The sequence below is a fragment of the Chionomys nivalis genome, chromosome 6 (genome assembly GCF_950005125.1).
Source record: "Chionomys nivalis chromosome 6, mChiNiv1.1, whole genome shotgun sequence".
Lineage (NCBI taxonomy): Eukaryota > Metazoa > Chordata > Mammalia > Rodentia > Cricetidae > Chionomys > Chionomys nivalis.
The window spans coordinates 87,110,680-87,125,066 of NC_080091.1; the positions used below are offsets into that span (position 1 = coordinate 87,110,680).

A 14,387-nucleotide genomic window follows, 5' to 3' on the forward strand; every position below is an offset into this window, starting at 1 on the left:
CACACACATACACACACACATGCATGCACATAGAATATGAGAACTCAAACCAGTAGCCTTTAAAAAAGGATTGTTAAAATGGTGCTTTCTGTGGATTTTTTTGAGGGGGGATTACTTGGCCATATTAGAAAATAATGGCCTCACATTAAAATTCTGATTGAATATGATCCTTCATCTCTGTGAACAGAGTGAATTCTGAATGAGACTTTTATCAAACAACTTCCCCCATGAAGACTGTGTGTCACTCAGTGAGCAATTCTGTCAGGTTCTAGATCTATGGAGATTTCTGCTGGTGTTGATGTGACAGCAGCATCTTCAGCATCCTCATGACATCAATTTGCTTGTGGCCCTGCAATCCTAAAGTAGGAATATAATTAACTTTAAACTCATAACTTCAACCCAGCATGCCTTATCTCCAGCTGTCGTAACAAGTCCTTAAAGTGCATATTTTTTGTTGACATTTTATAGATAAGGAAATTTATAATGATAAACATTGACTTTTTATTTTTCAGAATTAAAAATCATTAGCTTGAGGTATTATTGACAAATGAGAATATATACATTTAAAGTGTACAATGTAGTGCCCGGGCACGTATATTAAAGTCATTTTTCTAGAAGTGCACAGCTGGCCATAGCAAAGCCAGAGCTCCCACCCAGCTTCTCTGTGTGTTCATAGTTGATCGGGCTGTCTGGTTGTATTCTTCTTGTAGAATGTGGATATAGTACAGCAAAGGGAAGCAACAGACAGAATTGGATTTCAGATAAATTGATCCAATAAGAAAAGGCTAAGTGTATGAGACACATTTAGCTATAGAGAAAAGGGCTCTGGGGGACTTCTGTGACTATCACCATCCATCTTCTGAGAGAGCAGGTATATAGATTTTCTCTTTCCACTGAGGAAGAAGGAAAAGCAGAACATGTGTTTAAACTCTGGCCGAGGTGAGCATGCTGTATTAAAAAAGAACAATATTAAAAAGAACATTAGCTAGAAATCAAAACTTGAAGTGAATTTTTGGACCATTCAAGACAAAAGCAAAAGGTTGACTGAAATATTAAAATGATTAAAGCAGTATTTTATGTTGAATTTTTAACATAGAGACCTCAGTTTATGCTCACAAACATCAAACCTAAAATCATCGCACGTCATTAACATGCAAACTAATATTATGAATTGTTCTCTATTACTTAAAATATTACATAACCTTTTGGGGTTGTCTTAAATTTATCCCTCTCTTTAATGACAAAAGTTGAATCAATTGAGTTCCTTAAACTAATCCAGATTTCTTAGATATGTTTTTTGATGACTCATACTCACACAGTGCTCTTGTTTTGATAGTATTTACCACTTTCTACTGCATCTTGCAAATAAGTTCTTGGGAAATGTCTTGGGTGATGCTAATTTCTGTTTCTCCTTCTCTGTCACATCCCTATCCAGACAGTAGATGTGTGCATTTGGTTATACACAGTGAACATGCTAGGCAGGGTCGAGTGTATCAGGGCAGTCGGGTTATATGTTTACCCCATTATTTGAAGACTATGCATTGGAAGTGTCTCTCTTGAGACTCAGATGATGTGGCCTCTTGAGTCACATGTGTCCATACTGGGACTCCAGGCTCACAGTTCTTATATTTATTGCAGATGTCGTGAGAATTATGTCATACCAACATTTTATCTGCTCACAGTCACTTTTGAGCCTGCCTAGTAGTCTCTAATTAAAAGTTGGTTTGCCCAAGTGTCTGGGTGTAAATGCTGTTATTTGGGGAAACATTTGAAAGGAGACTTCTGTTTATGGCATGGTCATGAAGGAAGGTACATGTGGCATCTTAATTAATTTAAATTTTTGCTAGTTAAGCACATCATCTTAGTTCTCAAGAGGTATTATAACTCATTATCCCCATATATTAATCATAAAGGAATTTTCGTTATAAGCAATAGATTTTATCTTAAATTTTTTAAAGATAAAAACTCAAACACCCATTTCTTTTTTATTTCTGAAATGTTGAGTATTAAGTCCAGGGGCTCACGATGCTAGAGAAACTCTACTGAGTCTGCACAGTCCCAGCCCTTTTCCTCATCCTCTTCTCTCCTGACCCTTTCTCTCAATTAGAGATTGTTCCCTTGATATTTTCAGTTAATACATAAATTGGATCTTGGAATCAATATGTTGATTTTCTTAATTAATTAATTTTTAAAGTTCTTGCATGTTATATTAGTATATGTTGAACATGGTCCCTCTCATGTCCCTGTCCTCACCCTTCTTTCTCCACTAGTTTCCTTTGTCTCCATAGACAGTTTTACTTCATGATTTTAGGTATCTATATAAAATCTAAAAATGACAAATGAAAGAAAACATGATATTTATTTTTCTTAAACTGACTTAATTTGACTATTGTGATTCTCTCTAATTGCATCTAACTTCTTTCAAAACAACTTGAGTTCATTGCCCTTTATGGCCAAAAGAAAAAAATGTATCTGTGTGTGTGTGTGTGTGTGTGTGTGTGTGTGTGTGGTGCTTTTTGTCCAGATTTTGCTATTGGACACTTAGATTAGTTCCATAATTTCGCTATTGCATAATACTGATTTGATCATTGAAACTTTAAAAAGTAAAGTAATAATTATGGAACTCTATGATATTTTGGGCTAGTTGGCCTGTTTTTAAGAAGTTCTACAACTAACTACCGAATTTTATCATTTTCCTGATTATTATTCTCTATCTGATTATCCTTTTGGTTTTATTTTTCTTGGTATTTTTTGCTTATGTTTAAAATTATTTTTGGTACAAGCAAATTGGAATGAATTTTTCATCATGAAATAGTTTCTGAGAGTATTAACGTAAGGAAGGGTGACAAAGTCTATAGTCCCTTCCTTTCTAGTGGATGTTAAAAATGTCTTCAGATCGTTTTGGACAGGAATACGGGTCAAGGTTTTCCTGGAGAAAGAAGCAGAGAACATTGTAAAACAAAACATGAAATTTAAGACCATATATAGTTTGGAAATTTTCCTGAGTTTAATCTGTTTTTACAGGGAATATGTTCACTTCACACAACCAAAAACCAACCAACAAAGTTTGCCATGGGGAATCCAGTTGTGGACCACTGTTCAGTTGTGTGTGGTTTGCTGATTCAGAATCTGACTATGGAACACTTTACAGTGTGGCTGTAGGAGTCTCCTTACTGTGGTTCGAGCCTCAATGAGCTCAGTCCCATTAACTCAGAAGGAAAACAAATGATGGGTAGAGATGTGGAGTACTTGAAAAGTTAGGCAGTCGGAATGGTACCCAATGCTTTTCTCTTTAGTTGCCATAAACGACGAAGTGGTAGGTTTGCGTAAACACTGGGGAGCAGGAAGGGCTGAAGTAATAGAAAACATTCTAAAAACTGTTGTACATTTCTTTCACAGTCTGACTGCCCATACTCAGAAAAGGTCCCCAGTATTAAAATTCCAATGGACATCATGGAACAGCAGCCTTTCCTAAGTGATAATAAACCCTTGGACAGTGAGTAGAACTAACCTCTTGCATGCTTGCCTGACTACGACCCACGCTTGTCCTCTAGGACGGCCCTCGGTTTGCCTCTCTCCTACGTGATCTTTATTCTTTCTTGTGTGAAGACTGAAGCAACTCACTTCTCAGAAGACTTTACTTGAAGCTTTACCCATCTTCCTTTTATCCATAACCTCTTATATATTTATTTAATAGTCTTTTTGCTAAGTCATCACCAGGGTTTTTTTTGTTCGTTTTGTTTTCAATAGCTAAACCTATAACTGTATTTTTAATTGGCTTTTTCCCCCTCACTGATATTTAGAACTGCAGCTTATATAGCATTTCATCACTGCCTGTTACTGTTTTTCCTCCTTAGGTCTCAGTCAATCATCTAATTGATTAAAAGAAAGAAATTATACCTGGGGTCTCTCTAGGATCAATGAATTATTAGTGTTTAGAATTTAGAATACTTTCAGTTAAATTAGCAGTTGTGAAATATTAGCAAAACTCTCTAGATACACCTGATTTATGTTTTTCTTCCTAATTTCCTCATTCCTCTTCTATTTCATATTCACAGCTAGAGTTGCTCTGGTCTTTCTCCAGTAATTGGCTGGTGGCTACCATGTAATAGCATGTGAATTGTCATGTTTTCACCTGTGCTTGACAGGTCACGCTGTAGTAACATCAGTGAACACAGGAAGCTTTTCCAGTAGCATAAAGCAACTGCCTCCAAAACATGTCATGCTTTGGGCTTTCAAATGAAGAAAATGTGTTCCTTTAGATCCAGCTATGCTGCAGAGGATACTGAGCTGGTATAGGAACGACAACAGAACCACTTTTATTTCTAGTGGATAATACTACCCACGGTCAATAAGAGATTAGGGTTATCAAGACAATTTGAAAATGGTAACTATTGATAAAATATGGGTTTATCTAATTATCAATTTCTCAATAACAAACAACTGCAAAACAGCACCACAGTCATGGTTTTTGACAATCAAAAATTCAAGAACTGTTGAGCTCGTGTTTCTGGTGCAGGGTCTCATGAGCTTGTGTATTTGGCTATTGGCTGGAGCTGAGGGTCTGTTTCCAACCAGTGATCTTTGGCAGGAAATTTCACTTCCTTGGCTTGTGAACATTTCCATAGAACTCCAATGGCACAGTGCTATGGCTCTGCCCAGAGATAGACAGAAAATTCAAATAGAAGCCATGGTATTTTATGATAGAATCTAAGATTCAACTGCCCAGAACTTGGGCTGCAGACTTAGCTGTGAAGACAGCTCTCTTGCTGTGTAGGAAGGAGTCACAAAAGAACATAAACACCAGAAAATGGGATCGTTGGACACCATTTGAAGGCAGAGTACCCACTGCTTTTAAAGAACAACCAGTCTTACCTTTGTTGTCTAACATGTAAATACCAGTTACGAACAAAGCTAATTTTATGCCCATCCTTATCAATGGAAATTAGGAATTTCTTTTAGAATTTAAGTTCCTCTATCATATTCTGCTTTCATTTTTCATCCCTGGATAATTAAAGGCAAACAAAGGCTGTAAAGGTTACTTTTTTAAAACAATTGCCAGTCCAGAACTTAAGACTTGTGATAAAAACTTATATACCAACTGTTTGCCCTGAGAAAATACTTTTACTGGTATAACTGATGGTTGATGTAGAAGCTTATATATGACCATTTTGACTGAAACTTTTCTAATGATGTGGTGATCTTTGTAGGCCAATGAAGAACAGAGTTGATTAAACTGGAGTTGTATTGCGTGCACCTTCAACATCTCTTTACCTCTTGAATAGCAACAGCTAGGCAAGACTGGGGGTTGAACATGGATGGAAGCTCAAAGACATGTATGAGACACAGAGAGGATGTTCTAGCCCCCATGGCAGGGACTCCCCTCTTACCCTAAAGGGGAGAGAGAAAATGATTTGGGCGCCGTCACACTGCCTGCACGCTTAGCTTGATGCAATGTTCATCGATGCTGTCTAAACCTGATTTTCCTACTCTTTCCGGTTCTGAAAGGTGCCTTGGTTTGCATGAAGATTTTCACACTCACTCTAATGTACATTTTTGCCGAAGATCTATTTTGTTTCATTTTTTATTTTTATTCTTTTGTCTTTCCAGGAGAAAGATCATCAACATTCCTTGAACGCCACACATCATGCTGATAAAATTCCTTTCCTCGAGTCGCTGGGTATACCAAGGTCAGCATTTGCCTTGTGCGGTGGGATGCTGCAGCAGTCGGGGTGATGGGCAGAATCCCTTTTCTTGGACTTAAATAAATTACCTGGGGACACAGGAGTCACCCTAGACTTGCTGATGAGAAACCTTTGCAAAGACTGAGCTTTACTCTTAAGAATAATGGAAAACTTCAGTGTCATTAAATTAAAGGCCAGGATCCATAGTAGACCTTATGATTTCATTGTCATGCAGGGTGACTGGAGTCTCCTGGAAGCTTTCTTCAGTAGTTCCCCTCCCTCTAACAAGGGTCTTGAAATGACAGGGCCTGTTTGCATCTCAGAAAACAGGAATATGAGTGTCTTCAGGGCGCTCGTCGTGGCCCTCAATTTCTAACAGTATTAACCACACAGTAGTTTCATTTTTTTATTTTGAGAATTTTTGTTAAATATGAAATCTTGGGTAATTTTACCTGAGTTTGCTTTTATTTAAAAGTCCCTGTTTTTAATACACATAAAAGGGACGGGAACAAACGGAACAGATTGATGCATTTTGAGGGAGCCCTGAGCATAGGCATTCCGGAGATGATGATGAAATGTGAATTTACTCATTGCTTTTCTTCTTCTTTTTTTCTGTTTTGCTTTAGTCCTCCTAGAACTCCAGTGAAAGCTGTGCCTCAAATTAGAATAGAACTTGAGCCTGAAGACAATGATTATCCCTGGAGGAACAAGGGAACAGAAACTACATTGTAACCTGTTTGTCTTTCTCAAAACTGACAGCTGTGTTGTTAACCGCTCTAATTTTTTTCTTTCTTTTCTTTTTTTTTTTTTTTTTTTTGTCTGTGTATTTTAAAACTTTTGTTCCGTCACTGGCTGAATACTACAGTCACTCTCTCTGCTTTTCTCTTGCATAGGTAAAATCAAGACAATAATGTCCCTTTCCTTTAAGAAAGAACACAAAAAAGCACCTGGGGGATCATGCTTTCGTTTCCAGGTGTTCAGACGTGTCCTCTGACATGTAAATCCCTGTCACTCAAGACACACACACAGAGGCTGCCCTTGTCAAGCAGAGATCAAAAGTATTAAGCATTTTGTACCACCTTTTATGAACCTGTTGAAGGAACTTATGACCCAAGCTTAGAGCTGTGCTTACTGGCTTGCCATTGTCTGGTAGAGTGGCCCTTGACCTCCAGACTGAGTCCCTTCCTGCTTACAGAGCCCCCGAGGCTGGAAGAGTGCTGCTACCGACCTGCCCTTGCTCGTCAGCCCTGATCTTAGAGTTATCAAAAGCAGAAACACTAATGGTACTTCGCTCCCTGTAGAAAAACCTTTGCCATCATTGTAGCAAGTGCTGGAATGTCCCTTTTCCTATGCAACTTTTTTAACCCTTAATGAACTTATCTGTTGAGTACATCGAAGAATATTTTTCTTCCTAGATTTTGTTGTTTAAATTATGGGGCCTAACCTGCAACTTATTTTTTGTCAATTTTTTAAACTTTTTTTTAATTACTGTAAAGAAAATGAATTTTTTTCCTGCAGCAGGAAACATAGTTTTGAGTAGTTCTACCTCTTACCTGTAGCTGCCAGGCTTTCTGTAAAAATTGTATTGTATATAATGTGATTTTTACATACACACACACACACACACACACACGGATAAGCCAGAAGGCTAGAACAAATTAAAAGAAAAACAAAACACCATGTTTCTAAGAATCTGTTGGGTTACTGTTTTTCCCCTTTCTTCAAAATAACTGTAACTGTTGTGTGAAGGAGTCGGGGAGAGAACAAGTGGAAGAGGGTTAACTCACGCAGCGGGGATGGTCATGCTGGGAGCAGATGCTGCTGTCTGGCATGTCCATGTCCCGTGCAGTATTGGTAAAGATTTCCTCGTTTGAACAATTTGTGTGCTTGTGTATGAACTCTGTGTGTGGCTGTTGCACACTTGTGCAAAGTCAGATAAAGAGTGACAGTAGACAGAGGAGAAACTTGCCAAGCCCCTTGTGTCCATTTCCATAAAACCAAACCACTGCTGAAAAATCTCCTAAGGGCCAAGAAATTTATCATGGAAATTCAGGTGAATATGTCTTATTAATTATTCAGACATTCATCAACATCACAGATACAGTTCATGTCTGTATTTGCAGTACAAAAGCCATAACAATATTAACAGCCCTGTCTCACATCTATAACGGGAAGAATGCACATAGATCTACAAAGACAGTTTAAAGTGCTCAAGTACATGGGTTTATAGAACACGGTGGTTGGATTACTTTGAATATATATGTGTGTATGTGTGTGTGTATGTATGTGTTTCATTATACCGTGTTAACCTTTATTAGCCAAATTGACTGTGGCATTTGATTTTTAGTAAGTCATATTATATACTGAGTGTATATGAAAATAACGGTTTAGATTTGGAATCCACACTTTGGGATTTGTATAACAACAGTTGTAATGTACACTCACTGTCAGGCATTACTAAAAGAATTAGAGAAGCAGAAATGAACCGCATTTTGGTTCTGTGGTGTATTCTTATGGACCCCAATTTCTTACAGTAACTAAAATATAATTCTGCTCTCCTAAAATTTTGATAAGAGTTCTATTATCTTAAGTTAACCGTTATTTTTACAGTATTTGGTCATCTTAAAACTTTAAATTTTATAGAAACTAAGCAGAAATGACATCATAAATAATCATTGAAATGATAGCAGGAAATGACATGGTATTTGTAAACATCTCAAATGATAATTTTTACATCACATTTGTATCCAGAGCTATTAAATGATAAAATGGTTATCGTCTATTGCCTAGTTTTCTATTAAACCATGTAAGTAATCTTACCTTTTTAGCGATAGAAACCTCAGTAGAACGTTTAAAGGCATGCGTAGTAAAGGTAGTCCTTCTTGATGTTAAATCAAAAACACTTTGTTTACTTTTCTGAAATCTCTGGAGATATATGTATATGTTTATATATTATACATATACACGCACAGATATATTCTAATTATGAATCAAGTTTATTTAGAGATCCATGGTCCCTTTCCTCCTTTTCCGAGAGTTCCTGAAGTAACCTAACTCAGGATTCAGTTAAATAAAATCCCTATTTTTTGGCTGGGTAGATGGTTAGCACTCTCGAAATGAGCATAAAGTCATACCTTCCTTTTGCTGTGAGGAAGAGTTAGCACCACGCCCTCTCATGACTCCTGTAGTTCCCGCACTAACCCGCAGATCCCCAAATCTCCAAGGAAACACCACATTATCTGAATCTGGCTGAATTTGCTTCTTGGCTGATAACTAAACAGATTTTAGGGTGGTTTTGTTTCTATGTAAACTGGACACAAATATAGCAATGGATTCTTTATAATGCCTTCCTACCCTTCCTTCCTGGCTGTGAATGTGGAGATTAATGTTTCTTGAAGACTCAGAGGTGTTGAACAGGAATACTGTGGTTGTGCAGACCGACTGTGAGAAGGAAGATATGTGGGCTGAACCTGCCTATCGAGGCATGAGGCCTCCGGCTTGCAGAAGCCTTTGGAGATGCTGTTCCTTTCCTACTGTGTGCAAAAACTACTTGGAATCCGGACCGTTTTGTGTGTTGGAGCCAGTGTTGTTTCAGCTTCTCCTTCCAGTAAAGTTGAGGGATGGGGCTGGGAAGTATTCCCTTGAGAAGAGGTAAAGAAAACCTCTCTCCTCATCCCCCACCTAAGAGAAGGGGTATCTACTGTCAATAATTCAGCTTATGTGCATTTTGGGCACATGTAACAACACACACAGAGTAAATCCTTTGTTGGCTATGTATCGGTGTTTAATAGAGCAAATGATTGTCTTCCATGTTTTTGTTTCTTTTTTTTTTAACTGTGTTAAAGTACTTGAAATGTATCAACTGCTGACTATCTTTCAAAAACAAAACCATTTGAGTTATATTGCAGAGGTTAGCATTGATCGGGAATGGGACAAAGTTTTCTTCAATCTTTTTCAAACCACTTCATGATTTTGGTGCAAGAACCTGAGATGCTCTTCTTTATAGCCTGTGATATTCCCCGTCTGCTCTCATCGCACTAAGTGACTGGAGACAGTCAGCAGACAGCAGCTCTTCCCTGTCGGAGGAGCCTTGGGAACGTGCAGATGACTTCACTGAGCTCTGTGGCAGCCTGAAATGAAAACCCTTTTGTAATACCTGTGAATCTGGTGACTCGCGTGTTGACCAGAGATTTGGATATAGCTTATTCCTGGTTCATTTCATTGTGCTCTATGGATACACACAAGAATCCTGAATTCTGTTTCCTAGGCAAATACTGCAACTCAGGGCTAATGTCACCCAGTGAATCCTTAGAGCCCGAAGTAACTTTGTCCCAGGCCGGCAATGCGCAGTGATGCAGACTTGCCTCCTTGCAGCCTTTTCCAGGGCTGGTCCATATCCGTACACATTACTGCTCACGATCAGTACGCACTTTCAGATAGTCTTATTTTTATTCTCTTAAGTCTTTATTAACTTTGGAGAAATGATGCATCTTTTTATTTTAAATGAAGTAGATCAACATGGTGGAACAAAATGATAAAGAACAGAAAACATTTCAATATATTACTAATAATTTTTTCCAATATGAAACCTAAAATTCCTATAACATAGTATTTTACAGTTTTATGAAGCTTTCTATTGTGACTTTTATGGAATTAAGAGATGAAGAAGATGAGATATTTTAGCATTTATATTTTTCAAAATTAAATGTATACTTAAAATAAAGTAACTTTATGCATTTGTGGGTGTCGAGTGCCTCTGTTCAACTCTGACTGAATGCTTTCTTATGTTGTTTGGATGCTGTGAAAACAAGTGAAGTCTGAGTGAGCGCGAGCACCTGCCCTCTGACTGTGCCATGTCCCCAGGCAAAAGGATGTCATAAATGCCCCCAAATATAAAAGAGTGAAGTCATATATTTAATTGTTAATGAAGTGTTCTTGTTCAAAGTTTATAGTACATTCATAGTGAATAAGGACAATGAGAGAAAAATACTGTCATTCTTTTTTTAGCTACTAAAATAAAAATGTATCATTTTCTTGATCTAGGATGGCATATATACTCAATTCTTCAAGCAAACTGAAAGGCTACAAAGTATAAGCATCCATTAAAAAATAATTACTCAAATGAACAAAATCCAACAATGATTTTTCCCCATCAAAAATTGATTCCCAGAAGATATATTGCACACACTTCTCTCAGGGCAGCTTGAGCTTTCATCTAACATTTAAATGTCTCTAGGAAATATCAGTCTGGCCCTAAATTGTCATTAGAAAGTGGTGATAATGGCAGGTGAAGCTAATGATGGGGAAGATGAGAAATACTGTTAGAAGCAGAGGAAGTTTGCGTTGGAATGCAAGCAGGAAGGCTTTGTCTAGAACAGCCATTTGCTCTAGAAGTTTCCTGAGGCTCTTTGCACATCTGGATATGTGGTATGGTGATGTGATGGCAGACTTGATGGCTGAGCTGTAAGAAACAGCCAAGCCCGACTCAGTAGAGATCAAATGTGGTAAAGGTTTACTAATTCTCTTAGAGAATCCATTAGCTATTGTCATGTGTCCAGTTATGAGGTCAAGAAATGAGGATGACTGGGGGGTGGGGTGGGATGGGGAAAGGGGAGATGGGGAGAGAAAAGTGAGAAGGGGAGGATAGGAATGGGATGGTTGGGATAATGGAAGGTTGAATATGGGAGCAGGGAAGTATATATCTTAATTAAGGGAGCCATTTTAGGGTTGGCAAGAGCCTTGACTCTAGAAGGGTTCCCAGGGGTTCAGAGACATGTACCCAACTAGGTCCTTGGGCAGCTGAGGAGAGAGAGCCTGAAATGGCCCTATCCTATAGCCATACTGATGAATATCTTGCATATCACTATAGAACCTTCATCTGGCGATGGATGGAGATAGAGACAGAGACCCACAATGGAGCAATGGACTGAGCTCCCAAGGTCCAAATGAGGAATAGAAGGAGGGAGAACATGAGCAAGGAAGTCAAGACTGCAAGGGGGCACCCACCCACTGAGACGGTGGGGCTGATCTATTAGGAGATCACCAAGGCCAGCTGGACTGGGACTGAAAATGCATGGGATAAAACCGGACTCACTGAATATGGTGGACAATGAGGGCTGCTGAGAAGCCAAGGACAATGGTACTGAGTTTTGACCCTACTGCATGTACTGGCTTTGTGGGAGCCTAGCCGGTCTGGATGCTCATCTTCCTAGACCTGGATGGAGGGGGGAGGACCTTGGACTGCCCACAGGGCAGGGAACCCTCACTGCTCTTTGGACTGGAGAGGGAGGGGGGGAGGGGGCGAGGGGAGTGGGGGGAGGGGAGGGAAAAGGGAGGCGGGGAGGAGGCGGAAATTTTTAATTAAAAAAATTTAATAAAAAAATAAAAAGAATAAAAATTTAAAAAAAAGGATGAAAGAATATTTCGGATATTTTCACGAATTAAGTAACCTTCAGGAAGTCTCCAAAGAAAATGATATGTACATGGGACGATGATAGCGTTTCCGTATTTGTGATATAATACACAATGCTTTGTGCAAAAAATTGATGCGTAGGGAAGGGTTTAAAGGTAGAGCTGTGGACAGTTACGTAACTTCTAAAACCACAGTCCTTTGACTCAGTGATTAGAACAAGATTGTACCAGCCTGAAGTGGAACAGACAGTGTCTCAACTCATGTCCACATAGAAATGCCTTTTGAATGAGATTTCCATAGCCATGACTCAAGATGGGGTTGGCAGCAGAGTCGTCTTTGTAACTGCCACCAGGAAGCCAGAGATGAGAGCACTTCTCCGTGCTGTCCCTGTGTGACATTTGTGTTAGAGTTTATGCACATACCTTATTCTTACTGACAGTTTTTACGCCGAAAAGGTGACATTTTTATTTCCACATATTTCCAGTATGCAACCTGGCCTTCCCTACCTGCTAGAGGACAAGGATGTAAATCATAACCCTCTGAACAACCACATTGTCTCAAGATTAGGCATGCAAGTATGAGCAACTGAGGTTGGGATGGAGGGATTCTCTTCCCTGTTACTTTCTTCAGACTGTCAGCTTGTTTCTTTATCCATTTCCATAGATATGTAATTATCTAATTATAAATACATAATTACCTATTATGTATTCTTTGCAGATATGTAATATAGATAGGTAGTTTTACATAAGCATGTGATCATTGGCATTTTCTAGAGCACTCTCTCAGTTTAAGAAATGTGTGTAAACAAATGGTGTTTGAAGTGGAATGAGAACATAGGACGTGAGAAGCAACACAGAAAATTATTGATAAACCTTAATAGCTGAGATCTGGAAAGAAATGAAAAGTTAAGAAAATAACTGTAAAATATATTCAGGAACTTAAGAAGCAAGTTTTTGAGTCCAGAGGCCAGGATGTTATAAGAGATTTGTAAGGCAAAGTATATTGCTTCAATAATGATATAATCTGTTGGTTAAATGATTTAATTGATGGTCTTAAAGGTAAAAAAAATGAATGGATTGCAATCAATGTTCAGATAATTAATAACTTAGAGCTATGACAAAGTTTATCTGTGTTCAGCTTGGTCATTAACTTTTGGAATGTGAATGGAGTGGTTGCTTTCAAGTAGGTTGTAGCCGAAGGGTAAGCAGTTCCGTGGGAAATTATGATGCCTGCCATGATGGCAGGGCAGGTATACCCATGAAGGCTCGTCAGCATGGATACCTAAATGTAAGGCCTGAACGAGGATGGCACCAACAGACAGGCTAATGTGCTGACATGGAAGGGGAAGATTTTGTGGAGCCCCCAACCCTCCATAACGAAACTACAGACAGCTATGGAATGCCGAGATAGAAAATGGCCTTCCCCAGTGGCAATTCAACCAATTGGTTGTCAAGTTCCAAGTGGTCAGCCCTTAAATCACATGCTTATAAATGACATTATAGGGACTAAGCAGATTACATATTTAGGTGTGTGTATGTGTAACAATAATTAAAGGAAAAGAGGCCAGTGACCCTGAATTTGAGAGAGAGAAAGGTAGGGAAAGTAAATAGAAGGGTGAGAGGAAGAAAGGGAAATGATATATTTTAACTTCAGTTTTTAGAAATTGTGATTAAGTATAAAATACTGTGATGACTAAGTAGATTATATTACTCTTTGCTTTTGCAGAGGACACAGGTCTGCTTCCCAGCACCCACATGGTAGGCAGCAGCCATCTGAAACTTCAGTTTGAGGGGATTTGATGCCCTTTCTTAGCCTTCATGGGCACTGCATGCATGTGGTACACAATTAACATGGCAGCAAAATCCCTAAAAACAAAGTAAAATAAATGGTGTCTGGAGTGGAATTATGAAAATAGATAATGAAAATATGGAAGATATAAAACAAAATAATGAAAAGAGAGAATTACCATATGCTTTGGTTTTGATGTCTCCTTCAAAGATCTTGTTGAAGGTCAATCCTCAGGGCAACAAATACTGAGCGGAAACAATACTGAGAGGTGATGGGGTCAGGAAGAACTCTGCTGTCATCACTGGATCCACTGCTTGCTACAGAGGGGCCTGGTTATCTCAAGAATATATTCCTCATGGGGATGAAATTGCCCCTAGATTTTTCTCTCTACTTCTTTGGTGTGTGCTTGTCCTTCCAACAGGTTAAGATGTAGCAAGAGGCCCTCCCCAACCAAAGCCACACATATTGGACTTCTTAGCCTCCAAACCTATGTGCCAAATAAA

At 38.6% G+C, this 14,387-nt stretch overlaps 1 protein-coding gene across 4 annotated transcripts in view; it reads left to right on the forward strand.

Moving 5' to 3' along the window:
- The window catches only part of Slc4a4 (solute carrier family 4 member 4), a 420,169-nt gene extending 409,749 nt beyond the window's left edge, over window positions 1-10,420 (forward strand). For 3 of the 4 annotated variants that reach the window (XM_057771894.1, XM_057771895.1, XM_057771896.1), the window contains 2 exons: window positions 5,611-5,690; window positions 6,311-10,420. In XM_057771894.1, the coding sequence (XP_057627877.1) occupies window positions 5,611-5,690; window positions 6,311-6,416 (186 nt within the window). In that variant the 3' untranslated portion in view covers window positions 6,417-10,420. Of the gene's footprint in view, window positions 1-3,399; window positions 3,497-5,610; window positions 5,691-6,310 lie in introns of all 4 variants that reach the window. The other variant, XM_057771897.1, reaches the window with a different exon arrangement.
- The last annotated feature ends 3,967 nt before the right edge of the window (window positions 10,421-14,387 follow it).